Consider the following 26,611-nt stretch of genomic DNA (forward strand, 5'->3'; position numbering starts at 1 on the left):
TGTAAATAAAATACGTTTTCACCTTCAAATCCAACGTGCAGACCTCAGAAATTTCATATATGTGATTTCTTGCTCTTGCATTGTCTTGATAAGAATCTGCATGTGCAGATCCGTACAGTATTAGGCTAATGAATGGGAGGTGAACATTGTTCGGATGCATAAAGTGAAAACCACTGAAGGCTGAAGTGGTTAAAGTAGGTCTCAGTAGCAAGATTTTTCCACCAACTCCTGATGTGGTAACTTTTATAGCTGCGTACTTTTTGAAACTTTAAAACATATATTCCTAAGAAAATATTAAAAGCAAGATGTCAATCATATGAATGTGAGGCAGATTGCGCCGGCAGGGTCATATGCATATCGCTGCCCCTCTGCATGCCCCTCGCCCAGTAACGTACTCCTTGCTGAACAGGAACTTACATCACTGGGATCGCAGCTGTGTTCCGTTGTTCCAAGCATGCGCTCCACAACGCCACCTCCAACCTTTTTAAAAGGTTTGTGTCGTCCATTGAGCTATATTACTTTTGCCGACGTGAAAATTTGGCGGTAACATGCTGTCGACTTAGCGGCGGCTTGGCGGTGGGTCGGACACTTCCAGCGCAACGCGACATGGTAAGTGTGCTAAGCTCCATTGCCTTGCATTGTCGTTGGGTTATCCTCCAGCAAATCAGAGTAGCATAATGCACACTTGCAATGCAAGTGTAAAAAGGACCTTAACCTCCTTGCCGGTTATCCCGAACTCAGTTCTGGGTAACCTGCGCAGGAGGATTTCTCAGGCCCCGTTGGGCTGATTTGCATAATTTTTTTTCCTTCACGCAGCTAGCACTTTGCTAGCTGCGTGTAGTACGCGATCGCCGCCGATTCGCCGCTACCCGCCGAGCCGCCCCCCCCCCTCCCCCTGGGCTCGCTACATGATTTTAAAAAAATAAAAATTAAAAAAAAGTGCTGCGCTGCCTCCTTGCCGGATTAATTAGACAGGCAAGGAGGTTAAAGAGAAACTCCAACCAAAAATGTAACTTTATCCCAATCAGTAGCTGATACACCCTTTTACATGCGAAATCTATTGCTTTTCACAAACAGACCATCAGGGGGCGCTGTATGACTGATATTGTGGTGAAACCCCTCCCACAAGAAGCTCTGAGGACCGAGGTACTTTTGCCAGTTTCCTGTCTGTGAACCTTGTTACATTGTGGGAAATAGCTGTTTACAGCTGTCTCCAACTGCCAAAACAGCTAGCAGCAGCTACATAACCTGCCCACAGTAAAAATGTCACCATGTAATCAATGTCAGAATGTAAATCGGGGAGAGGAAAGATTTTACAATGAGCAAACACTGACTAAATCATTTATACATAATTATTGTAAAAATGACTTTTTTTATTACATTATTTTCACTGGAGTTCCTCTTTAAGGTGCTGAATTAGCACAATAGGCCCGATCTTATTCACTTTTTCTCCAAAGATTTCTTAGGTGAAATTTTCACATTATAAAATACAACGGCCCACATGCAATTCAATTTTTCTACTTAGTTTTCTCCTAGTTGATATTTTAACACCTTGTCAATAAAATGCCCTTTAAACACAGGGCAAGTAAGAAAATACACAAAACCATTTTGATAATACCTTTTCTACTATTTTTGGTACTTTTTTAATTGTGAAATTCTGAAAAGTTATTTTAAAGAGAAGATGAAAAATTATCAACAAGGGAAAACTTAGGAGAAAAAAAAAATGAATTGCATATGGGCCAATGCCTTTAAAGAGACTCTGTAACAACATTTTCAGCCTTAATTCTTCTATCCTATAAGTTCCTATACATATTCTAATGTGGTCTGTCTTACTGCAGCCTTTCCTAGTTGCACAGTGGCTGTATTATCTCTGTTATATAATCTAATCTTTTTTCCTTTGTCGGGCTCAGGCACTCAGGCAGGAATGTGCTGCTCTGCTTGTGATCGGATAGAAGCTATACACACCCTCTCCAAGCCCCCTCCAGGCTCTGTATGAGTCACAGACTGAGCTTCTCTCAGCCTATCACATGCTGGTTAGAAGTCATGTCTTTTGTTTGTAAACACTGCCTAAAACTGGCAATTACAAGCCAGGATCGCAGCAGGGAGTGGCAGAAACAGCACAGAGGGGCCCAGGAGAACATAATAAATAGAATGGTATGCTTTTTATTGTAAGAATTTTAGAGTACAGATTCTCTTTAAGCCACCATCAAGTAAGAAAATACTCAGAATAATTTTGACAGTGCTTCTCCACCTACGTTTTGGTACTTTTTCAATTGCAGAGTGCAAAAGTTATTTAAACAGAAGACGAAAAACTATCTCCTAGAAGAAAACTTAGGCAAAAAAAGTGAATTGGATCAGGTCAAATGTGCTTTCTTCAGTGTTTCCAGTGCAAAGGAAGTATTGCAGAAAATGTACTGTTTGCCTGCTGTGAATTATTCCAGTTCTAAAAATCACTTCACCAGCAAAAGTATAATTTGGCATATTTAGTAGCCTGACTTGTCAAAAACCTTCACAAATTATACGCCTGAATTTTTAGAATGCTCAGCGATAGGTCAATGCATGAGGAACGCTATGATTTGCTATTTAACTTGACAACTGTGCCTGGCGCAGCGACATGCTGTGAGTGTACCATGATGAATGAGAATATAGGCCATACAAGAATAGACAAATTAAAAGAGTCCCACGTAGAGGGTGCTGAACTATCACAGCAGGGTCGCAGCAAAGAATTCAGAAAACGTTGGGAATATTATCGCTGCCGCAGAGTACAACACTTAATATAGAAGGAACCTGTAGGCAGCGGTTGTCCTAGTTTGCAGAAACTTACCTAAAAGAGTATGGCTCGGATTTTCCAAGACAGGTGAAAATAAAGAAAAACTGAAGCAAAAGTTGTGCTGGAGCCCAAAGCAGCCTATCGGACACTGTGCTCCATTTATTGATTCAACCTGATCTGTTTTTCTGGGCAACTAGTTCACTTTTTGTTCATTTTCCTTTGTCCCTAACAACAAAGGAGAAGAAGAAGCAAAGCTTTGATTATCAGATATAAGCGGCATAATAGTCGCAGTACTAGCGCAGGATTTCCACTTTTTGTTGCCGCATTTATTCTAGGTTCACAGTGAGCCATTGCATCGCGTCATAACGGCCACATTGTAATGCAAGACATTGCGGTGCAAAAGCAATGCGACGCACACACAGTACGGCCATTGCGGTGCAGTCTGATGGAGTGCGGTACCACAAAGTGCATGCCTGCGTTTACCGCATAACGCCCACGTTAACAGTACAGTGAAGCATACTTTTCATTGACGGTATGCTTCACGGTATGCAACGCAACTCGCGTATAAGGTTCAGCAACGATTTCCCATTCCTTGCATTGCGTTCCTGCTGTTACAGGGAACGCAATACAACTTCCACTGTGAACCTAGCCTTAGTCTTTTGCCCATTCTGCATGTTACTTATGTGGGCGTTACCCAGGTGATGCATCTCATTTTAACCCTTTTTTGTCCCCGCAATATGATTCCACCTTGGCTGCTTCACTGGATAGATAGATATTGAGCACCACCTGTCATACCCTCAGTGTGTGACTTTCATCCTATCAAAGTTTTGTGTATTATTATGATCACTGTTTGTATATTTATTTTGCATATCAATTTATTATATTTGTTTAGTTTGTTTGCACTGCCACTTTTTTGTTTCGGAGTTTGAGTCACTGTAAAGCTTTTTTGAGCTTCATGAACTCAGATTATATCATAGGGGTTCATATCTGAACTCCACATAATATGGTTTTATGGAGATCTTGTTTAAAATGATTTTACAACAACCACAAAACATTTGTAAAGCGTTTTTCTACCCGTAGGATCCAAAACGCACAGGCTTGTCTCAGATCAGTACATAGTGGTGGTTTGTGATGTGTTACAGGGGAAAAGTTATGTGATCATAAGTGCTTTTCAGTTTCAATTTAAATGCCTCCAGTGTTGGAGTTGTTTTGATTGGGTGTGGCAAGGTGTTCCAAAGGGTAGGGGTAGCATGGCAAAATGCTCTGGCTCCAAAGGTTTTGAGTTGGACTATGAGAGTTATTAGATTATGTCTGAGGTTGTGGGAGGTGTGACGCAGTTCCAACAAGTCCCAGAGGCGTAGCTATGGGTGGACAAGTAGGGACACGTGTCCCCGGGTGCAGCACTGTAAAAGGGCGCAGAGCATGGTCACCGAACCCCAAGTGATTGAGAGGCAGCTTGCTGGCTGCCTGAAGTGCCCCTGCTTCTCTCCCTCCCTCTGCAGAGGCGTGCAGAAGCGTTAACAGCAGCAGAACAAGGGGGGCACATCTGGCTATCTAAAGGGGGGCACATTTGGCTATCTAAACGGGGGGAAGGGGAGCACATCTGGCTATCTAAATAGCATTTGTACATTTGACTCCACCCATGACCACACCCACATTCAATGCATGAACATGCCCAATTTGTCCAGGGGGGGCGCAAACACTGTCCGGACGCCAAAAAGCCTAGCTATGCCTCTTTTAGTTATCTGGTGCCTAGATCGTGTAGAGAATTGAATGTTAGTATGATAATTTTGAAGAGGATTCTTGAGCCAATGTTTCATGAAATACCTTATATGCATTGATTTCTGCTTTTGTAACAATAATAAAGTTGTATTTATATCTGATAATTGAGTGGTGGGGAATCTATAGATAGATTTATTAAATGGAGCCCTATAAAAGAGGGCAATATACAAGTTGGCGTTATTTAAATGAATGAACTAATTGCAGTGGACAGCACAGTGACACCACTTACAGTGCACCTGTGCTGAGAGATAGTTTGGTGCGGTACTTATTATTTTTAGGAATTATCACTTCTCATTCATCCTCATCCTATGGCCTCAATTATACAGGTTAGGCCTCGTTCAGATCATTCAGCTCAGATGACTGTGCGATCGGAACGCAACGCGTACGATCGCAGGCCATCTGCGCTACTATGCGCTGCACTGTAGATCCCATTCACTACAGTGAATGGAATCTGCGCTGGCGATTCCCGAAAATGCGTGCAGCAGTGGGATAGCGCATCGTACGGCTGTGCAGCGCATATAATGGGAACAGTAGAAGGGCTGTCTATGCCCTTCTACCGTTTTTGCATGTCGCACACTAGACACACTGCCAAAATATGCACGGCAGCGCGCATAGTCTGAACAAGCCAAGCCTTGGCAACATGGCCATTCCTATAATCAATACAGCTGTGAGATGAGAACAACCGCTAAGAAGCAATAGGTGCTCCCATATTTCTGTTATCACAAGTCTACTTTAAAGGGGAAATTTAACCAAGAATTTAACTTCATACCAATCAGTAGCTGGTACCCCCTTTCCCACAGGAAATCTTTACCTTTTCTTCAGTAGATCATTGGGGAGGGGGTTCTGTATGTCTATTGTGGTGAAAGCCCTCCCTCAGTGTGATTTCATGACAGTTTGTGTTCAGTGAACCTCATTGCATTGTGGGAAATAACAGCTTTTTCCAACTGCCAAGCAAGCAGTACTTCCTCTGTGCATAGAACTCGCAGTAACAAACATTCTGTACAGATAACCTGGTAGAACTAAAGCTGTCACCACCAGTGATACATTTCAGAATGTAAATCAGGGAGAGAAAAGTTTTTCCAATGGGCAAACACTGATTAATAATCTATAAGAACAAACAATGTTAGTCTTTTTCTCCACTATGAAGGCATACAACAATTTGTAGGAAGTATAATCACTAGACATGGGCAGTGACATGTTTGTAAGTCTGGCTTGCCGTTTTGCAACTGGGCCACCTGTATGAACTTTCTTCAGCCCAGTTGCAAACTGCCTAGAATTTTCATGAAATCCAAATGCATGCCTGCATTATTTGCATTGATCACCTCTAATCATCAGTGAATATTTGTAACGTATTAAATATGCTAAGCCTCTTATGCTTCTAGCTGTAATAGTATTAAAGAGAAACCGTGACCAAGAATTGAACTTCATCCCAATCAGTAGCTGATACCCCCTTTCCCATGAGAAATCTATTCCTTTTCACAAACGGATCATCAGGGGGCGCTGTATGACTGATATTGTGGTGAAACCCCTTCCACGGGAAACTCTGAGGACCATGTTACTCCTGGCAGTTTCCTGTCTGTGAACCTTGTTGCATTATGGGAAATAGCTGTTTACAGCTGTTTCCAACTGCCAAAACAGCAAGCAGCAGCTACATCACCTGCCAGCAGTAAAAATGTCACCATGTGATAAATGTCAGAATGAATATCAGGGATTTAAAAGATTTTACAATGGGCAAAAACTGACTAAATCATTTATACATAATTATTGTAAAAATGAAGCATTTTTTAATACATTATTTTCACTGGAGTTCCTCTTTAATATAGTTTTTTATTTTCTACAGATTCAGAAGCAGAGAGGAATGCATTACGAGATCAAGTGTATCCGAAACTGCGGGAATTCTGCCGAGAAAACTATGGCATGGAGTTTCAGGTAATTTCCTGACATATGTTATATACTACACATATACACATAGTCAGGGCAGTTTCTAGGCTAAATTGCACTTAGGGCGAGGGTGTTAAAATTGCGCCCCCTTCCTCCCGCCCCCCAACCCCGTGGACTCGCAAACCCTTACTCTTTAGGGACAGTCACACAGCCACAGGTATCAAGTAGATCTGCCTAGTTACTAGTGACCAGCCTCTCATCCAAGAGGAAGCAGGGACCAGGAAAACACACAGGCGAAGTGAGCCCAGAAAGCCAACATTTCCATGGGTGCCGCGCACTGACAACCTGCAATACCGCTACAGGACATCAGGTGTCATCACGCGGTGGTGAAGTGAGGATGACTTGCCTTCTGAGGCAGCCCAGGAGGAGTCAAGGAAGGTGATCGCGCTGGTAATCTTTTTTTCTTCCATTTGACTGCACCACGCCTCACTAGCTCCCTAGCGGATATGTCCTTCTGCCTGCGCCCCCTTCTTCTACTTGCCGGTCTGCACCCAGGGCGATCGCCTTGCCTGCACTACTCAAGAAACGGCCCTGCACATAGTTATAGGACACGAATAGTCATGTCTCAGTATGCATACATTTGCATACACAATTTACATATTCCTGCATCAAGTCGGAATCATCTGTATCTCATTCACCATTCCTACTGATAACCTAATATTAATTAAGGCCTGTGCTTCATTTTTTTCCCAATTGTGCTCCAGTTTTCCTAGAACTGGTTTTGATTAACCTGCCCCAGTGGATTCACTGCTGCAGCTGACAAACACCGTATAATTGCAACTAGTGATGCTCTCACGAGTGCTTACTCGTGATTCAAATGAGCTTTAATTGCTGCAGCTGAGTGGCTGGATGAGAATGGGTTATTTACCCATAATTCCGCACTGCGCTGAGCTGAATGATCTGAACAGCTTGCACACTTCCTATTGGTCGCGTTGCAAGCCTCGCCAAGGCGCACTTCCTCCTTCCAGCTTGAAGGAGAAAGTGCGCCGTGGTGAGGCTTGCAATGCGGCCATGCAAACTGTTGGAACACAGTGCGGAATTATGGGTAAATAACCCATTCTCATTCAGCCGCTCAGCTGCAGCAATTAAAGCTCATTTGAATAACGAGTAAGCACTTGTGATTACACGTGAGAGCATCACTAATTGCAACCACAGCTGCCACACACAGCGCTACAATATCATATGGGTTAAAGCTGCCCACTAATGATAAAAACTTGATTGTGCAATCTTACCATTTCTATGTAATATGGAGGGGCTACCTAAAGTACCTATTCAAAGTATATTCACTCAGTCTATACTTCTACTACATAGATTTAGTAAGATGGAATCATTAACCTCCTTGCCGGTCTAAAAAATCCAGCAAGGAGGCAGCGCCGCACTTTTTTTAAATTTATTTATTTTTTAAATCATGTAGCCAGCCCAGGGCTCGGTACATGATAGCCGCTGAGCGGCAGGACCCCCCCCCCCAACCCACTCCGATCGCCTTCGGCGATCAGAGTATGCAGGAAATCCGGTTGAGAACGGGATTTTCTGCAGGGCTTCCCCGGTCGCCATGGCGACAGGGCGGGATGACGTCACCGACGTCATGGACGTCGGGACGTCACAGGGAATCCCGAACCGCCCCTCAGAGCTGCCTGGCACTGATTGGCCAGGCTGCGCAGGGGTCTGGAGCGGGGGGGGGCGGCGCGGCGGGTAGCGGCGAATCGGCGGCGAGCGGCAGCGATCGCGTACTACACGCAGCTAGCAAAGTGCTAGCTGCGTGTAGGAAAAAAAAATTATGCAAATCGGCCCAGCGGGGCCTGAGAAATCCTCCTGCGCAGGTTACCCCGAGCTGAGCTCGGGATAACCGGCAAGGAGGTTAATGGCAGGGGCGTAGCAATAGGGGTTGCAGAGGTAGCGACCGCATCAGGGCCCTTGGGCCAGAGGGGCCCCGAAGGGCCCTCCCTCAACTACAGTATTAGCTCTCTATTGGTCCTGTGCTCATAATAATCACTTCTATAGATACTATGAATAGTGGTAATCATTAACAAACTGTTTCCCATCCCCTTCTTGCACCTCTGACACTGTAGTTGCCATTGGCAGGTTTTGGTGCGCCGTATCAATTGTTATGTATAGAGTGCTTGGGGGGCCCCAATATAAAACTTGCATCGGGGCCCACAACTCCTTAGCTACGCCACTGGTTAATGGGCAACTTTATTCTAATTTGACTCCTGTAAATAACAGCACAACTAGCTGACAGGACAAGCAGGATTGGAGCAAATATTCTGCAAAGCAGGTGGACAGTTGTTATGAGCAATCAGACTCCTGGATCTGAGGATATGGTCTGCTGTTGCCAGTGGCATAACAATAGGGGCTCCAGCACCCGCGGGGGGGCCTCTAGGGCCCCCTCAGGGCCGGATGGGTAACAGCATAAGGAGAGAGCATGGGCTCACATGGGCGGGGAGAGGGGACAGTCCTCCCCCCACCCTCACCTCAGGCTCACCCCTCAGTGCTCCCCTCCAGCAACTATCAGCGGCAGCAGACGGTGAGCAGGAACACTTACCTTCAAGCATTCCACCGCCGGAGTCAGCGGTGGATGTAGACAAGAGCGCACAGATCCATAGACTGACAGAGGAGTGCACCCAACAGCACAGGTGAGATGCTACTCTGCCATAGAGAGAGAGCCTGGGAGAGAAATAGCCCCTACAGGACATCGGGGCAATAGCACCCTTTGCCTTTATGGTAGCCCCGGCCGAGGAAAATTAGAGCAAAACTGATGTAACAGCCAGGGGCGTAACTAGAAATCACCGGCCCCCCCTGCAAAAATGTGGATGGCCTGTTTTGGGGGGCCGGGTGGGTCGCAGCATAAGGAGAGAGCATTAGGCACACATGGGCGGAGAGGGGGGGCAGTCCCTCCCCCTCCCTCACCTCAGGCTCTCCCCTCCCTCACCTCAGGCTCTCCCCTCCAGCAACTATCAGCGGCAGCAGGCGGTGAGCAGGAACACATACCTTCATGCATTCCACTGCCAGAGGTACCTTTCTCTGAGTGTCTGACGGTACTTCCTGTTTAAAGAGGAAGTAGAGTCAGGGCTCGTTTCCACTATTGCGAATCTGCATGCGGGCACCGCATGCGGATTCGCATAGGCAATACAAGTGGATGGGATTGTTTCCACTTGTGCGTCGTGCGGGTGCGTTTTGGTGTGCGGGGGAAATCTGCATGGCAGAGCCGTCAGATTTCGCATGCGGCTGGAATGCGGGTGAATCGCCCGCAATGCTTTTAATAGGGAAATCGCATGCGGCTTTGTCATGAGGTTTTCCCCGCGATTTCGCGTGCGATTTCGCATGTAATGTTATGGAAATTTACACAGGCAGTGACATGGTTAAATTCGCCTTCTTCTTAGCCATGCAAAATCGCATGCGAAATCACGGGGAAAACCGCATGCAGAAATGCATCCGCGGTGGAATCGAGGCGATTCCGCACCGCAACAGTGGAAACGAGCCCTGAGACACTTAGAAAACGGACCTCCGCGGTGGATGGAGGTATGTGTTGCTGCCCTCTCTGCTGCTGCTGATAGATGCTGGAAGGGAGCGCTGTGGGGAGAGCCCGAGGTGAGGGGGGGGGGACTATCCCCCTTCCCCGCTGATGTGTGGCCAAGCTCTCCCCTCATGATGCGACCCCTCTGGCCACCCACATTTTTGCAGGGGGGCCCAGTGATTTCTAGTTACGCCCCTGGCTGTTACATCAGTTTTGCTCTAATTTTCCTCGGCCGGTGCTACAATAAAGGCAAAGGGGGCTATTGCCCCAGGGCCCGATGTCCTGTAGGGGCTCCCAAGGTGTCTCCCTCCAACTTAGCTATTGCTCTCCGGGGCTCTCTCTCTTTGGCAGAGTAGCATCTCACCTGTGCTGTTGGGTGCACTCCTCTGTTAGACTATGGCTCTGTGCACTCTTGTCTTCATCCACCGCCGACTGCATCTTCTCTGTGACCCACAGCATGTTGTTATGTAATAACATGGGCCAGGTGACGGAGGAGAGCCGCCCTTACGAGGATGAAGTCGGGGAGTGCATGGAACTACAGACTGATAGAAGCAAGCTCAGGGGCCCTGCGGGAAATTTGGCTGCAACAAAGGGCCCTTAATGCCACTTTTTGGGAGGGAGTCTGTTGGGGGCACCAGGTTAATTTTGCCCAGGAGCCCCATTCTTATTAGAACCGACCCTGATTTTCCTTGCACTGGCTTTGATAAATGTGCTCCACTGACTTCAGAGAAAGGTCTGAAGTACAGGTAGTCCCCGACTTGCAAACACCCATCGTACGAATGACTTGCAGATATGAACGGCCTGAAAATCGGAAATTTGATTCTGCGGGGAGAAGGAAATGTTTGTTTGTTTGTTTGTTTAAAATACCTTGTAGTTTTTAAGAAAATCAATAAAAAAATTAAAAGAAAAAATGCATTTTAACCAGTAAAATCACATTTTGCTGTGGTACGCTGAAGGCACAGGGGGACAGAGGTGACCCAGTAGGGGGACAGAGGTGACATAGTGGGGGGGGGGATACTAAAGACACAGGAGAACATAGGTGGCACAGAGGGGGAACACTGAAGGCACAACGGGGAAGGGGGCAGAGGGGGACACTAGAGACACAGAGAGCACAGAGGAGAAACGGGACAGAGATGGCACAGTGTTTCCACTTATGAACAGATTTAGGATAAGAGCTAGCCTACAGTCCCTATCTCGTTTGTTAACTGGGGACTACCTGTAATGTAAAACCCGCTTGAAATATTCTGGCAAGTTAATAAAAAAAAACTATATGCCTATTTATAAATAGTAAGTAATCAAACTCAAACTGTGGTAACAATTCAAATGATGCCATTCACCTAAATAAGGATTTGTATAATTAGCCTCCCTCACGGGGCTGTACCAATGCCACTTTGTTTTATAAACATATGATGGCTATATACCCCTTCCCCATATTATCCCCTATTTAAGTTGGCCAATGGGCTGTCAGGTTTGCACCCCAAAGATTTTTATGTGATTTAAGAAAAAAAAATTCTGAGAAAATGGTAGTGTGCTGAATATATTGATCAGTAACAGCTGTAATAGTGCAGCTGAATTCCAGTTCCCTGGTGATTTATAATGACTTTATTACCACACAGGGTGTTCCCAGTAATAGGCGCTGAGAAACACCTCATTTATCTGCCAGGGATGTTTGCACAGAAATGATTTTATTTCCGAGAAATATAACAACTTGCAGGTTCATTTACCAGAGAAAAAACTGTTAGATCATTTCATTTATTCTCTGCAGACAGATACTGTACATGCAGTCTGCATTCTTCTTGTGTTGCCTTAAAGGGAACATGTGGTGAGAGGGATATGGAGGCTGACATGTTTATTTCCTTTTAAATAATGCACATTGCAAGGAAATGAGCAGCGCTACTTAAAAACAGATAAGTGCCTACCTGCAAAAGAGTGCAAGCCCCACTTGTGGGGTAAAATACACACCGAGCATACACATACACATAACCTGTCTACCACTGGAGGATGTTGGTTTCCTGTAACAGCTTGCATGCAGCTTGTTAAGTACTCGTCCCTCCCACTGCGGAGAAGTCATCCTCGATGGGAGGGGCCTAACACTAACTAAATCCTAAACAATTCATATGCATAGCCTGGGCGCGCTACCCAAAAAAAAAAATTGAAAATTGCGCAAAAGGTGGATCAGCGCATCACCAGGCCGCCTCCGAATGGCCTCCAATCAGATGTGCGCTGAGCCCCCCCCAGAAATTGCAAACGCACCTTGAACCCAAACAGAAGCTCTGCATATACACCAAAAGCAAGGCTGTTAAGTGGGAGCAGCTGACCAAAAATGAATTAAATTAGTACATGGCAAGGAAATGAGCAGCGCTACTTAAAAACAGATAAGTGCCTACCTGCAAGAGAGTGCAAGCCCCACTTGTGGGGTAAAATACACACCTAGCATACACATAACCTGTCTACCACTGGAGGATGTTGGTTTCCTGTAACATCTTGCATGCAACTTGTTAAGTACTCGTCCCTCCCACTGCGGAGAAGTCATCGAGGATGGCTTCTCCGAAGTGTGCATTTTACCCCACAAGTGGGGCTTGCACTCTCTTGGTCAGCTGCTTCCACTTGACAGCCTTGCTTTTGGTGTATATGCAGAGCTTCTGTTTGGTTTCAAGGTGCGTTTGCATTTTCTGGGGGGGGGCTCAGCGCACTTCTGATTGGAGGCCATTCGGAGGGGGCCTGGTGATGCGCTGATCCACCTTTTGCAAAATAATGCACATTGCCTGGCTATTCTGCTGATCCTCTATAGGTTTATTTTTCTTTGGTGATTATTGTAAGGGCCAAGAATACCTAGGCGAGAAGTAGGGAGATCAAAAAAGTGAAAGTATGGGGAGCACAAAGCTGGTGTAAAAATATGCAATTTATTAGAAAATCATTAACCTAATACAAGGCCTATAGACAAACGACAATACGTATTCCCTCCCATAAAAACACTACTGGTGCTAACTGGCATCTGGGGTAACTGCATAGAACTGGAGTGCACTCCTTTTTAGTCCAAACACTAGCATGTAAATTTCTTTGGGCCCAGAGCAGTAATGGCATCCAAAAACAACTTAGAAGTGGTTAGATGGAACATTGCACATCAACCCGTGTGTATATATATTGCAGATACACGCCTCTACATGTATATGTATACGCTCTCATTACAGACACACATATGTGTCTAACCTCAACCCCTGTAAGCGCAGACCATACTGTTGGCACTGAAACAACAAAAAATGAGCACAACGAAACCATAGCAATAGTCCATGTCAGTGAACAGGTTAACAACTAGCAAAACTCATGTCCACGACATGTCAAAGTAAAGCACAACAACTGGCTCCATATAATAATAATGACAATAATCTTTATTCAGAGATAGACAGAATGAAAACAATTAAAAAAAACACTTAGGTGGAGGCTACAAAGTGCAGACCCAACTGACTCAAATGAGTTCAAGAAGCATCTATTTGTAAGCTGCAGCTATGTGGACATGTATACTATATGCCTAGCTGGATGCACATTCATTGTATTTTGCTTTCCAGCATGCTGTGGTTCGTGCTTATATAAGTGTTTGTATTATATATTGTTAGGCATTGTTTTCCTGACCCTGTGACATATTTCTTGTACTCATTTGAGTCAATTGGGTCTGCACTTTGTAGCCTCCACCTGAGTGTTTTTTTTTTTATTGTTTTTATTCTGTCTATCTCTGAGTAAAGATTATTGTCATTATTATTATATGGAGCCAGCTGTTGTGCTTTACTTTGACATGTCGTGGACATCTGTTTATGAGTTTTGCATACTGTTGGCACTCACGCAACCTTCCAAGGTATCGAGCTGCCGCTGGACTACTGAATAGCGCCCTCACCGACAGGCTTCACCGGTCTCCCGGCATCTCACAGCAACATCACAGCCTCCAGCAAGTTGATGTGCGCTGCGCCAGCTGTGGGAACAGGGGGAGGAAGAGAAGAGGAGATGGATTGCAGACCCGCTTTTGGGTAGAACAGCGTATCACGTGACGCGTTTCATCACGGCCCACGTGACTTCTTCAGACGTGACGTGGGCACGGTAGTATGCGTTCTTATATGCTTTTTTGATATTCTGATGCCTTATGGGTGAGGCGAGCCTATATGGGTGATATCCTGTACCTCTATCTATAGGAGAAGTAGGGAGGGATCGGGAGCCCAATGGTGCAGTATTGTCAGGTATAGGGAGGATAGAATTATATAGATATATATACTCACAAAGGTGGGTTGCAGGCCTGCAGGGAATTAACCGTCCCTGCTTGGTACTCCATGTCCTGCTGGATACTGGATGGTCCTCTCCTGTAGAACAATAGGCTTTCCAGAACAACTGCAAAGCTATTACCTCCAAAGGAGGTCTGACTGGTAATGGGTAGGATGAATGCACCCAATGTGTGTTCTATTTTAGTATTTTTAAATACAAATAACAAATTATTTAATAAAAAGAGAGGTAATTGCTTACCTCTCCAGAAGATATAGACACCAGTTCAACTGTAAAAAGTTTTTATTAAAAAAAATCTGACAACACGTTTCACAGGTCATGGCCCGCTTCCTCAGGTCAATACAAAATGCCTTGATAGCATAGGGGATAGAGTGTAGGCGCCTCTAATACTAATATTAGACACACTGTAGTCATCTGGAGTGTTCTGTTGCGCAGGAGCAGAACTACTGCGGTTGTGCAGTACACTCCAAAACACCTGGGGAGGTCGGCATCTGCACCGGAGGGGACTCAAGGCCACTGGCTAGGAGTGGAGCTGTGGCGAGGGCACAGGATGGCTGCCAGGGGCTGGAGGAAGCCCCGGGTAAGTAGATTTTTGTTTTTTAATTACCTCTGTCCTTCCCTTTTAAAGGAATCATCAGCTAAAACATAAAAAATCGACTTTACTCACCTGGGGCTTTCTCCAGCCCCCTGCAGCCAACTGTCCCACACTGGCCGCTCTGCCTCCGTCCTGGGCTCCCTGCATGGTGCAGAGGCCAACCTCGAGATCGTCCTTACTGCGCCTGCGCTAACCGCCGCTGTCAATTATGGCCACATTGTCCTCGGCGTACTGTAGTTCTGTGCCTGCGCAGTCCACCGCGACAACGTGGCCATGATTGATAGCGGCGCTTCACGCAGGCGCAGTAGGAATGACCTCGAGGTCAGCCTCTGCACCGTGCGAGGAGCCCGGGACGGCGGCAGAGAGTGGAGCGATTAGCGTAGGACAGTCGGCTGTAAGGGGCTCTTTTAGCTGATGATTCTTTTAAGCTCAAGTGGTAGACAATGTACATTTTAGTTTCTGCAGAAATGTTGTTTGTACTTACACATATTACTGTAACAGGATCTGTATGAAGAAAGCACTGTATGAATACAGTATAATGGTGTACCTGGGATATGTCTTCAAGAATACGGAAGAGAAGTCAGGTGAAAATCTACTGCTAGGTTTCTTCTCTATCTATATTGCTGAGCTCCTTAAACATTGGCTTCAAAATCAATGGTGTCACTGGCAGTGTAAAAGGAGATACAAGCAATTACACCTGCAGTGACAGGGAGGCAGCAGTAGAGTCCAGCAGTATTCATTAAACCAGACACAGAAAAGACATTAATTCAGGAAGCAGTTCCCAGGAGCAACATGTGTTGCTGTAACCTGTTTTTTGTGGAGATTGAAAGCATTCTGGTTACTAAAATGTGACTCAGAACATCCATCAGTGCCCGCATTGCCCCACCATGGGAATTCCACTCTAGACAAAAAGTCTTCAATGACAGGCGGATCCTTACTTACAATCTGCTCCTTAGAAAAGTAGAGAGACCACAGCCTGATCTTCTTTACAATCTATATGGAAGCCATACATTAATTTTAAAGCAAACCTGAACTGAAAAAATAAAGTCAAAACAAACATACACACATCATACATACCTTCCGCTTAGTCTAATCATCACTCTCTTTGGCCTTGTTCACATCAAAAATCGCAATAGCTGATTCCAGCTTTTTGTGATTTTGTGCACGATTTTTTTTAGCGCCTCCCGGTGCTTACCTGTGCGTTAGGGATTTTTTGTAAAGCCCTTTTCTAAGTGCTTTTGCAGAGCGATTTGTTTTTTCACTTCCTGCCATTAGTGAAGACGTAAGTGAACTCTTTTACCTGGAAATGATAAATACAATGGGCTTGATTCACAAAGCCGTGATAACTGTTACCACGGCTGTGAAAATGTGCTTTGAGCGTGTGAACAAGGTATCGCGCGGAAAAAAAATTGCGTTCTCACGATAACAGCTTTCACGCGAAATTTCTGACAGCAACTGATAAACAGTGGTTTGCAAAAGTATTCAGCCCCCTTGAAGTTTTCCACATTTTGCCACATTACTGCCACAAACATGAATCAATTTTATTGGAATTCCACGTGAAAGACCAACACAAACTGATGTATATGTGAGAAGTGGAACGAAAATCATACATCATTCCAAACATTTTTTATAAAAAAAAATAACTGCAAAGTGGGGTGTGCATAATTATTCGACCCCCTGAGTCAATACTTTGTAGAACCACCTTTTTCTGCAATTACAGCTGCCAGTCTTTTAGGGTATGTCTCTACCAGCTTTGTACATATAGAGACTGAAATCCTTGCCCATTCTTCTTTGCAAGGACAGCTCCAGCTCAGTCAGATAAGATGGACAACGTTTGTGAACGGTCCACCACTACCTCCTTTTTAAACTAGTTTTAGTGTATTGTAATCTATGTTGCCACTGTTATCGCAACCTTGTTACTTGAGTTTTAACGGGCTCATCCCTTATCGTTGGTCATCTGGATGGCTACCGGCTGCGTCGTATCTCCACACCATGCTACCTCCATGTTTTACATCTCCGCTCCCGGCCCTACCGGTTTTCAGGGGTATGTTATGTTTACAGCAAGTTAATGTCACAACATACAAATATTAAAATAAAGGTTAAAAACCAGGTTACGGAGCAATACATGTGCATGTAAAAAGGAGTCTCACACTTGCATGCTATTGCAACTACCAGACAGTCCTCCAGACAACCAAACACCAATTACACACAGGCACACAACAACAACTAGGGGCCCCCATTCAAACAGGCACAGAAGGAAGGTCTGGACCTGCATTGTAAGTAAGGGGATGGAAAATAGTTACATGGATTTCGATGATCCCAGAAATCCCAGTTTCAAATACAATACAGAGATGATGAGAGAGATGTCAAAACCTACTTTTACCATTAAGCACCTTTATTATCTTCCCAGATGTTCAAAGCAAACTGACTTTTCGACAGTGATAATTGTATGCAGCACTCCACATAAGCAGTAAAGGTGGCCCTATACCCTTAGACTACTGGGGGGGGGGAGGCACCCAAAAATAGGTAATGTAAAAAAACAAAAATAATAAGGTGAAGGGAGTTGTCTTTAACACTCCAGATGGAAGAACCCAAACCACAGGGTAAATGCAAAAAAAAAAAAAAAAAATTATTTATTCAGCATGATTAAAAGGTCAACGCGTTTCACGGGTCTTAGCCCGCTTCTTCAGGTCAATACAAGTGCCTTTTAACCACTTAAAGAGAACCTGTACTGAGTAAAAATATTTAAAATAAACACATGGGGCTCGATTCACAAAGCGGTGATAACTCAGTTATCACGCCTAAAAGACTTTAGGCGTGATAACTCAGTTATCACGCCTAAAAGACTTTAGGCGTGATAACCTTTGCACTAGCAAAGTTATCACCGCTTTGTGCTCTAACTCGCGCGAAGCTACCGTGCGTACGCGCGCAAAGTCCCATAGGGCTTAATGGGAGCTTCGCGCGAAGCGCCAGGTGCTGCGCGCGCGCCTGCGCGCTTGCGCGCGAGTTTCTTCTTATCATGCCTAAACTGAGTTTAGGCGTGATAAAGGGGTTTTCACTCGCGTGCAAACACTTTGCACCGCTTTGTGAATCAGGCCCATGAGGTAACTTTAAATGAACATTGCATAGTTACCTTGCCATCAGTTCCTCTCAGAAGCTCACCATTTTCTTCTTACAATAATCCCTTGCAGTTCTGACAATATTTTGTCAGATCTGAAATATATCAGTTGCTGTCAGTAAAATATCAGTTGCTGTCAGTTATAGCTGAGAGGAAAACTGATGTACCAGGTAATGTCCATGTTTCCCTATTGCTCAAGTGGGCGATGTTACAGTTTAACGGTGTGCTGACCAGAAAGCTGTTATGGGTAATGGCCATTTTCAAAATGGAGGACGGAAAATTCCTTTGATCACAGTGAACAAATAGGACGCAGGACAGGAGAAAGACACTGAGGAGTAGACTACATGGAAAGTAAGTATGACTTGTGTATGCTTATTTTGACTTTTAATTTTCAGTTCAGGTTTTCTTTAAGCCCGAAGGGTTGAATTTTTTTTACATCCGAGCAACTTTCACCTCCCATTCATTTGCCAATAACTTTATCACTACTCATCACAATGAATTGATCTATATCTTGTTTTTTCCGCCACCAATTAGGCTTTCTGTGGGTGGTACATTTTGCTAAGAGCCACTTTACTGTAAATGCATTTTAACAGGAAGAATAAGAAAAAAATGGAAAAAATGCATTATTTCTCAGTTTTCAACCATTATAGTTTTAAAATAATACATGCCTCCATAATTAAAACTCACGTATTGTATTTGCCCATATGCCCCATGTATTACACCGTTAAAATTATGTCCCTATCACAATGTATGGCGACAATATTTTATTTGGAAATAAAGGTGCATTTTTTCAATTTGCGTCCATCACTATTTAGAAGCCCATAATTTATTAAATCATGTTGATATACTCCTTTGACATGCATATTTAAAAAGTTCAGACCCTTAGGTAACTATTTATGTTTTTAGTTTTTTTTTATTATTATTGTAATTTTTTTTATTTTTTTTTATTTAAACTTGTATGTGGGTATTTTTTGGTGTGGGAGGTAAACAGGGAATTGTAAATGTTTGTAAATGTATTTTATTCAGTGTTAAGTTTTTTTGGTGTAGTTAGCTATTTGGCCACAAGATGGCCACAATCAAAAAGTCCTGGGAGCGATCGATCTCGCTCCCAGGCAGAAGAAAGGAGACCAGAGCTCAGAAAAGCCGCAGCGTCTGAAGAGACGCTGTCGGCTTTTCTCCAGGGGGGTCCGATCAGCGAAAGGGATTTATAATCCCTTTCACTGATCAGTGGGCTAGCGGCCAGCAGCGGGGGCGCGCACGGGGGGGCCCGCGGGAGCGCGCGCGACCCGCGGGAGTGCGCGCAGCCTAACTGGACGAAAATTTTCGTCCAGTTAGGCTTAAGTGGTTAAATATGGTCACAAGCATGAACGCCAGAAATTGTACAATATAAAATATACCCTTAGATGGCTACCAGATTTGACCATCAGATAGACTCCTCTCTGATCGAATCTGAACAGTAAAGAAACTATAACTGCTACACACTACACATATTTTCAATAGATTTCAGCAGGAAAATGTGTGGAGCCTCCACTGCCTGCTGGGTCTCCACCATCTAAAACCCCTCTACCTAGGTAAGTATCTAACTGTATTTTTCTGCCGCCTCAGGTTCACTTTAAAAAGAAAATGTATATTTACTAGTACCTGTGCTATAATATTGTCAGCATTATTATAGCACAAGTCTTGTTAACCACTTATCTTCAAAATGTGCTCCTCTCCATCCTTAGAATGGTGACCTTTGTCGTCGAGGTATTAGTAGATCACATTGTGCTGAGCTGGGTCAAGTGCTTACTTAGGAGTTTCTTGGTCTTCCATTAAAGCGGAATATAACCCTGTATTTCAACTTTACTCTAAAACATTATTTACATCATATTATATGCAACCAGCATTTTTTTTTTTACTAGACCAGCATTGGAAGGGTCAGGGCCGGTTCAAGTAACAATTGGGTCCTAGTGCAAAATTAGCCTGGGGGCCCCGCAACAGACACCCCCTGAACCAAAAAGTGTCATTAGAGGCCCTTTGTTGCAGCCAAGTTTCCCTCCTGGGCCCCTGAGCTGGCTGCTGACCCTCCCCCAATCACCTCCCAACTTAACAGACTCTGCAGAGTCCCTGGGGAGCAACAGTTAAGATGGGGGAGGGACAACTTGGGGGCCCCTACAGGCTCTGGGGCAATTGCCTATTTTTTTCCTATGGTAGCTCCGGCCCTGGGAAGGGTTACACACAGAGCTTTAAAGTTCCGTGGAGAGAAATGCTGCCGCAGCTGGAGTTTAGATAGATACATTTAAGTAAACACAATGTAACAAGTGGTGAATGTTACACACTCTCTGGCTGTCCTCCAGCTCCTGCACAGTCAGAGAGTGTGTGTCACATTCCACACTTGTTACATTGTGTTTACTTAAATGTATCTATCTAAACTTCGGATGCATCTGCATTTCTCTCCATGGAACTTTAAAGCTCTGTGTGTAACCCTTCAATGCTGGTCTAGTAAAAAAAAAGTGCTGGTTGCATATAATATGCTGTAAATAATGTTTTAGAGCAAAGATGAAATGCAGGGTTATATTCCGCTTTAATGTATAAGTCTTTGTACTGAACTGCTGACACCAAGCTGTTTTGCCAGTGCTTTCACGTTTAGGGTACGGTATACAAGTTTATGACCCACAGGCAATTAAACTTATTCACCTGAGTTATCTCCTAGGAAATAATTTTCATCTTCTCTTTAAACTAATTTTTCAGCATTTCGCAATGCATCTCTGCAGCCACAATTTCTTTAGAAAGGGTGAAAAAAGTGTACCAAAACCCGGACAGTGGCATGGCGTCCTCCGCCATGCCACTGTCTGGGTTTTGGTACACTTTTTCAAATGTTAAATAGGCGCCAAAAAATACCTATTTTGCGCAAACATTTTTTTTAAATGGTTTTTTATTAAGTTTAATGGCTGCCGACTTTAGCGGTTAATAGCAAGGCCCCCGTATGTGCTAGAAACACCAAATTTGCAGGGTGTGTTAAGGAGGACAGTGGGAACATGAGGACATTTTTGTATTCAAAAAGTTCTTGAGAAAATCGATGTTGAAGTTAGAGGAAAAAAGTCTATATTTAAATGCAGTAAAATGACAGATAATGTATTAACATGTATATAAATGTATTTTTTTATATGTTCAGAGTGTGGGAAATAAAAAAAAAATGTGGGGTCTCCCCTCCCTAGCCTCTTTAACCTCTTCTCCCTCATGCAGGCTGGGATAGCCAAGAATGCAGAGGCTCATCCATGTGGGGCATTGCACCCTGAGCTATACCAGCCCGCATGGTCCATGGTATGGGGGGGCTTTGGAGGAGAGGGGCAGCCAAGCCCCTGGACAAGGAGGCTCTTCCTCACCTCCAATGCCCCAGGAGGAGGTGTGAGCCAACGATGCCCTGGGGGGTGGGGGTCATGGTGGCATCTAGGAGTCCCCATTAAGAAATGGACCCCCAGATGCCAACCCCCTCCCCAGTAGAAATGAGTATACGGAAACATAGCACCCATTACCCATTTCCACAAAGGGTTAACTGAAATAAAAACATAACCAAGAAAAACGTTCTTTATTACTCTTAATAATCATGAATAATTACCGTTAAAAAAAAGTTACCGTGAACTGTTCGCACCCCCTGGGTTTCCCTGATACTACAGCTACATACATTATGATATATGTGGCTGGATAGTATAATGGTTAAGGGCTCTGCCTCTTGGCTCTTCCTGTTCAGTAAGCCAGCACCTATTCAGGAATGAGTCTTTGGGCAAGTCTCCCTAACAGGGTTACCTAGTGGCTGCAACTCAAGCGCTTTGAGTCTGCTAGGAGAAAAGCGCAATGCTTCTCTGAGCAGAGAAGAGTCCATTAGAAACTTCCTAACTTTTTAACCATCATTTCTAACTCAAATTAAAATATTCAATTAACAAAATAATAAGCTTTAGGTTACAAAGTCAATTAACAATTAGTTTTAGATTACAAAATCACATACTTACCTAAGAAGAGGGAAGCCTCTGGATCCTATAGAGTCTTTCCATAGTGTCCTCTGGCCCCCCCTTCCTCCTGTTCCCCCTTCCTCCAGTCCCCCCTTGGCTCAGGTTCTTTTTAACCTCAGAGATGTGTCACAAACAAGCAAATGCTTTTTTTGTGCGTGAGTGCCTAGAGTTAAATTGATATTTCTAGGAATCCCATTTTATCAAAATGTTGTGGTGTGTGTGTATGAGGTGGGGGGAGGTGTTATTCCTGAGCTCCAGGATGTAAATTATAGGATATAGGGCAGCATCAAATCATGTTTAGACAAAAACACATCTCCTACAAAGGATGCAGCGCAAGTACACAGGCCTCAACCATAAGCCAGAGCTACACTCACAGTATTTGTTTAAACCTTTTATCAGCTGTAGTGTGTGGTTGGATTTCTAAAACAGTATCCTTACTTTGTTTTTTGTTGTTGTTGTCTTTAGGCTATAGATTTGTACTGGGGAGTTTTAGCCGAGGAATGGGACAGCCCCGAATTACAGAGGACTCGGATGAGGTTGTTGGAAGAGTGTTTGAAGACATCTGCTGGCCCGTGTTTTGTAGTAAGTACGCAGCACCCACACCGACTTACACTGGTTTATTGTGTGGCCTTTCTCAGAAAACTCTAGTCCCTCTTTTCCCTTTTATGGGTCCTCTTTTTGCCCTACTTTTCATATCAATATAAATTATTGTCAGTTACTAAAGGTCTAGAGGACATGATCTGCGCATGAAGGAAAAACGTTTCAGACATTTATTTAGGAAAGGGTTCTTTACAGTAAGAGTGATTAAGATGTGAAATGCATTGCCACAGGAAGTAGTTATGGCAAATTCTATATCTGCATTTAAAGGGAGCTTAGATGCTTTCTTTGCATTGAAAGACATCCATGGCTACAATTACTAGGTAATGCCCAGTGGTGTTGATCCAGGGATTATATATGATTGCCATCTGGAGTCGGGAAGGATTTTTTTCCCTTTTGGGGCTAATTGGACCATGCCTTGTAAGGGTTTTTCGCCTTCCTCTGGATCAACAGGGATATGTGAGGGAGCAGCCTGGTGTTGTACTTTGTTTTCTGGTTGAACTCGGTGGACGTACTGTATGTCTTATTTCAACCCAAATAACTATGTAACTATGTAACTAAAAAGTGTTTACACTGTGCTAAACTTCATGTCAAACCTCCAAGTTATTGCCTTATTGATTTCCAAATGGTAATATACAGTATACATATATATATATATATATATATATATATATATATGTATATATATATTTGTGTGTGTGAGTGTATATATATATATATATATATATATATATATATATATATATATATATATATATATATATATATATATATATATATATATATATATATATATACAGTATATATATAAAAGATGATATATATATATATATAGTATATATAAAAGATGATTGGTGATGGAAGAAAAGACGAGTGGCATCAAAAATATAAATATATCCTTTACTTGTGTCTGTTGTGCAGATACAGTATATGTGTGTTAAAAAGTGCCTCTTCACCTTGTCTGTTAGAAGGAATGCAGGTGAGCTATTTTCTTTGCAAAGGATTGTAATTTTGCCCACTCAGTTTTGCGATTTATACAGCCTTGGTACATTTTACATTCCCCAGCACTTTATAGGGTGCTAAGTGAACATTCAAAAATTGGCTTAAAATTGTAGAAGCCATAGGTGCAAAGCCTGTTCTTTAAATCCTTCAAATCTGTAACAGAACTCCATTGTAGGGCAAGTCTTTGTGCATAGGTTCCTTTATTAGCTAATGCCGCATTAATTACTTTTGTGAGCACCTGGACAGTCTCATAGATACTGTACAAACTTCAGTTTTCTCAAAGAGATGTAATCTGCTCCTAGGCTCTTGGAATTTGATGTCATTTAGGTAGCAATAGCCCCTCCCAAAGATTCTGAAACTAACTTCTTTATCTCTACTACTTCTGGTGATGTGATGAAAATTTGAAAACAGGATGTTTAAGCTCATTTTATACAAAAAATGTAACAAATGTGCCCTTTACGATTACGTAGCTCTTAGATGGCATGGTTTGATCTATTCATTTGATCATCGGGATCATCTATATATTTTTGTATTGTATATTGTGTGTGATTGTGCATTGTCATGTCCACGCATATCCACAAAGGAGGGAGAGCAGAAGCATTACTGAATGAACAAGCTTGGGACTGTGGATCCCATTAATTTTTTTGCTATGGATATTTGTAGTGTCTGTGTAAAAATTGTGACCGGTAATTATTACAGCCAGTATCGTCGTTATCGCCAGATATTCAAATAATGGCTTAGCTTTGTTTTGTGTTATTACTGTCACTTTCTAACACTACCCCCCCCCCCATCCTCTAACACTAACCTTTCCCACCTATGCCTAGCACTCACCTTCACCGTTTGTACACCTAAATGTAATCTCCACCCTATATACACCTAACACTAACCTACCCACTACCTACGGTGTCTAAATTATATACTTGGGGCTTGATTCACAAAACTGTGATAAGTGATATCATGGCCGTCTCCGAGTGCATTTTCGGGTTTGCACGTGTTCGTGAATTTGCGAGCGTAATTGCGCATTTCCGCAAAAAATTGTGTTTGCACGCAAAAATGTGCAATTGCGCGCGAAAACTCACGATTGCGCACAAAAATTCGCAATCATGCGCACGAAAACGGCAGTGATATGACTTACCACAGCTTAGTGAATCAAACCCTTGGTGTGTAATTGCAGGCTATGGTGTTGCCTAAATTCCCAATAAGGGCTGGTGCCCTTTTAATACGTCTTGTTTTTGTTAACCTCCTGTCTGAGCAGCTGGTGGTTTCTGCAGAGGGTTCTCTCTGGACATATCTGTATTCTGTCAGCTGCTTTATTTAGAACATTTTACTCTGGATGGCTGGATAGTGTACTGGGGTGGCTGGATAGTGTACTGGTTAAGGGCTTTGCCTTTGACATGGGAGACCAGGGTTCGAATCTTGGCTAGGTTAAGTACCTATTCAGTAAGGATTTCAAGGCAAGACTCCCTAACACTGCAGGGTGGCCTCCTGAGCGCGTCCCAGTGGCTGCAGCTCTTGAGCGCTTTGAGTCCGAAAGGAGAAAAGCGCTATACAAATGTTCAGATATTATATATAGTACACGAAACCATTTTAGGTACAGTGAGGTAGAAGTATTGTTTTAATTTAGGCTTGTCAGAGATGGTTCCTCAAACCTTCTTTAAAAGTCTCTGTAAAGGTTGTTGCTGAGCAGTTAATTCCTTGTGGAGCACATCAAATTGGTGCAGAAGAATTCCACTGTGGGGGGAGTTATAGCTGTACCCTAAATACCATAAGCTATAATAAGGACCGCTTTACAATCCTTCTGAGATTGTTTAAGCTTCACTTCTCTGCATGTTTTATGTAAAACAAAACCTGCTGAGAGAGATTCACTAAAAGGCCATCTAGACACATTCAGGCAGTGTCTCCAGGGGAAAACTACAGAAATAAGTAGATAGCTTTCTTCGTCTGGAAAAAAAAATCACATGTATTTCGTTTGTTTCAATAAATACTACCGAAATCATTGTACACCAATGACTTCCAGGATGATTATAGTAATGCTTTCTTCTGTTCTTGCATTACCTTGATGGAGATTGCCATCCATCCCTGCCTCAATAATTAACTTCACCACCAAACATTCTTATTGGTCTGCATTAATGATCCAATAGGATTGCCTGGCAGCAAATTTGAATATTGAACTTCCTGTGGGCGTGCCCTTTTTTATTTTATTTATTTACAGGTAGAAGTCCCAATTCTGACACATTCTCTATTCTGAAACCCTGAATATTGAAGATCCTCTGGATGTGCCCTTTTTTATGCATTAATTTATTAGTCCCAGTTCTTACACACTGCAGATGTCCATGGGCACATGCTGTCAAAAGTGACAAGTCCTTCACTTTATTAAATCACAGCCAACATTTAGTGAACTGAAAATAACTGAAATTACAATTTTTTTTAAAAAAAGTTGTAAGGCTAGAAATATACATAGTTACAACCAAAATGCCATACAGTATACTGCATAACTACACATATGTGGTTTGATTTGATTTGCGGATAAGCCCCCACCACCACCAACACTTTTTGCCTAAAAAATAAGGCAACTGGCATGACTCGTTGATTAACACCTTCCCCCCATGTACTACCGTAGTCCCCCATGCATAGCACACATTCGAGCATGCTGATGAAAGTATAGCTACCTCTCCTGGCTTTAGCTTGCATCACCGCTTCTCTGCAGCAGCTACTGAGTCGTGGTCGTGTTATTCCGTGACCACAGTAAGCCTGGAGCTCTAGTGGCCAGTTCAGAAGCTGCTGGTGAGAATTGAAGATGAAAGCTGGAGCGAGAAGTAGCTTATTCGCTGCAATACGTTGAGCCAAATTTTGTCCCTCAGCTTACACAGAGCAAAATGGGTTCTGCCATCATTTGTGGTTAGCATACTCTCATTTACTGATTGAAGATGATCAAACTCATTAATGCATTTGCAGGAAATTGTGAGCCATTACTGAAATATAACTGAATTGTGGCTTTATTCGAGGCTGGGACTAGATTAAGATTCCTGTTTTATAT

General features: G+C 43.4%; 1 protein-coding gene across 1 annotated transcript in view; it reads left to right on the plus strand.

The window, feature by feature from the left end:
* NWD2 (NACHT and WD repeat domain containing 2) overlaps positions 1 to 26,611 on the plus strand; it is a 287,412-nt gene that overhangs the window by 136,989 nt on the left and 123,812 nt on the right. The window contains exons 2-3 of the mRNA XM_068278436.1: positions 6,393 to 6,481; positions 22,441 to 22,557. Coding sequence (XP_068134537.1) covers positions 6,393 to 6,481; positions 22,441 to 22,557 — 206 coding nt within the window. The remainder of the gene's footprint in view (positions 1 to 6,392; positions 6,482 to 22,440; positions 22,558 to 26,611) is intronic.

The sequence above is a fragment of the Hyperolius riggenbachi genome, chromosome 1, assembly GCF_040937935.1.
Source record: "Hyperolius riggenbachi isolate aHypRig1 chromosome 1, aHypRig1.pri, whole genome shotgun sequence".
Classification (NCBI taxonomy): Eukaryota; Metazoa; Chordata; class Amphibia; order Anura; family Hyperoliidae; genus Hyperolius; species Hyperolius riggenbachi.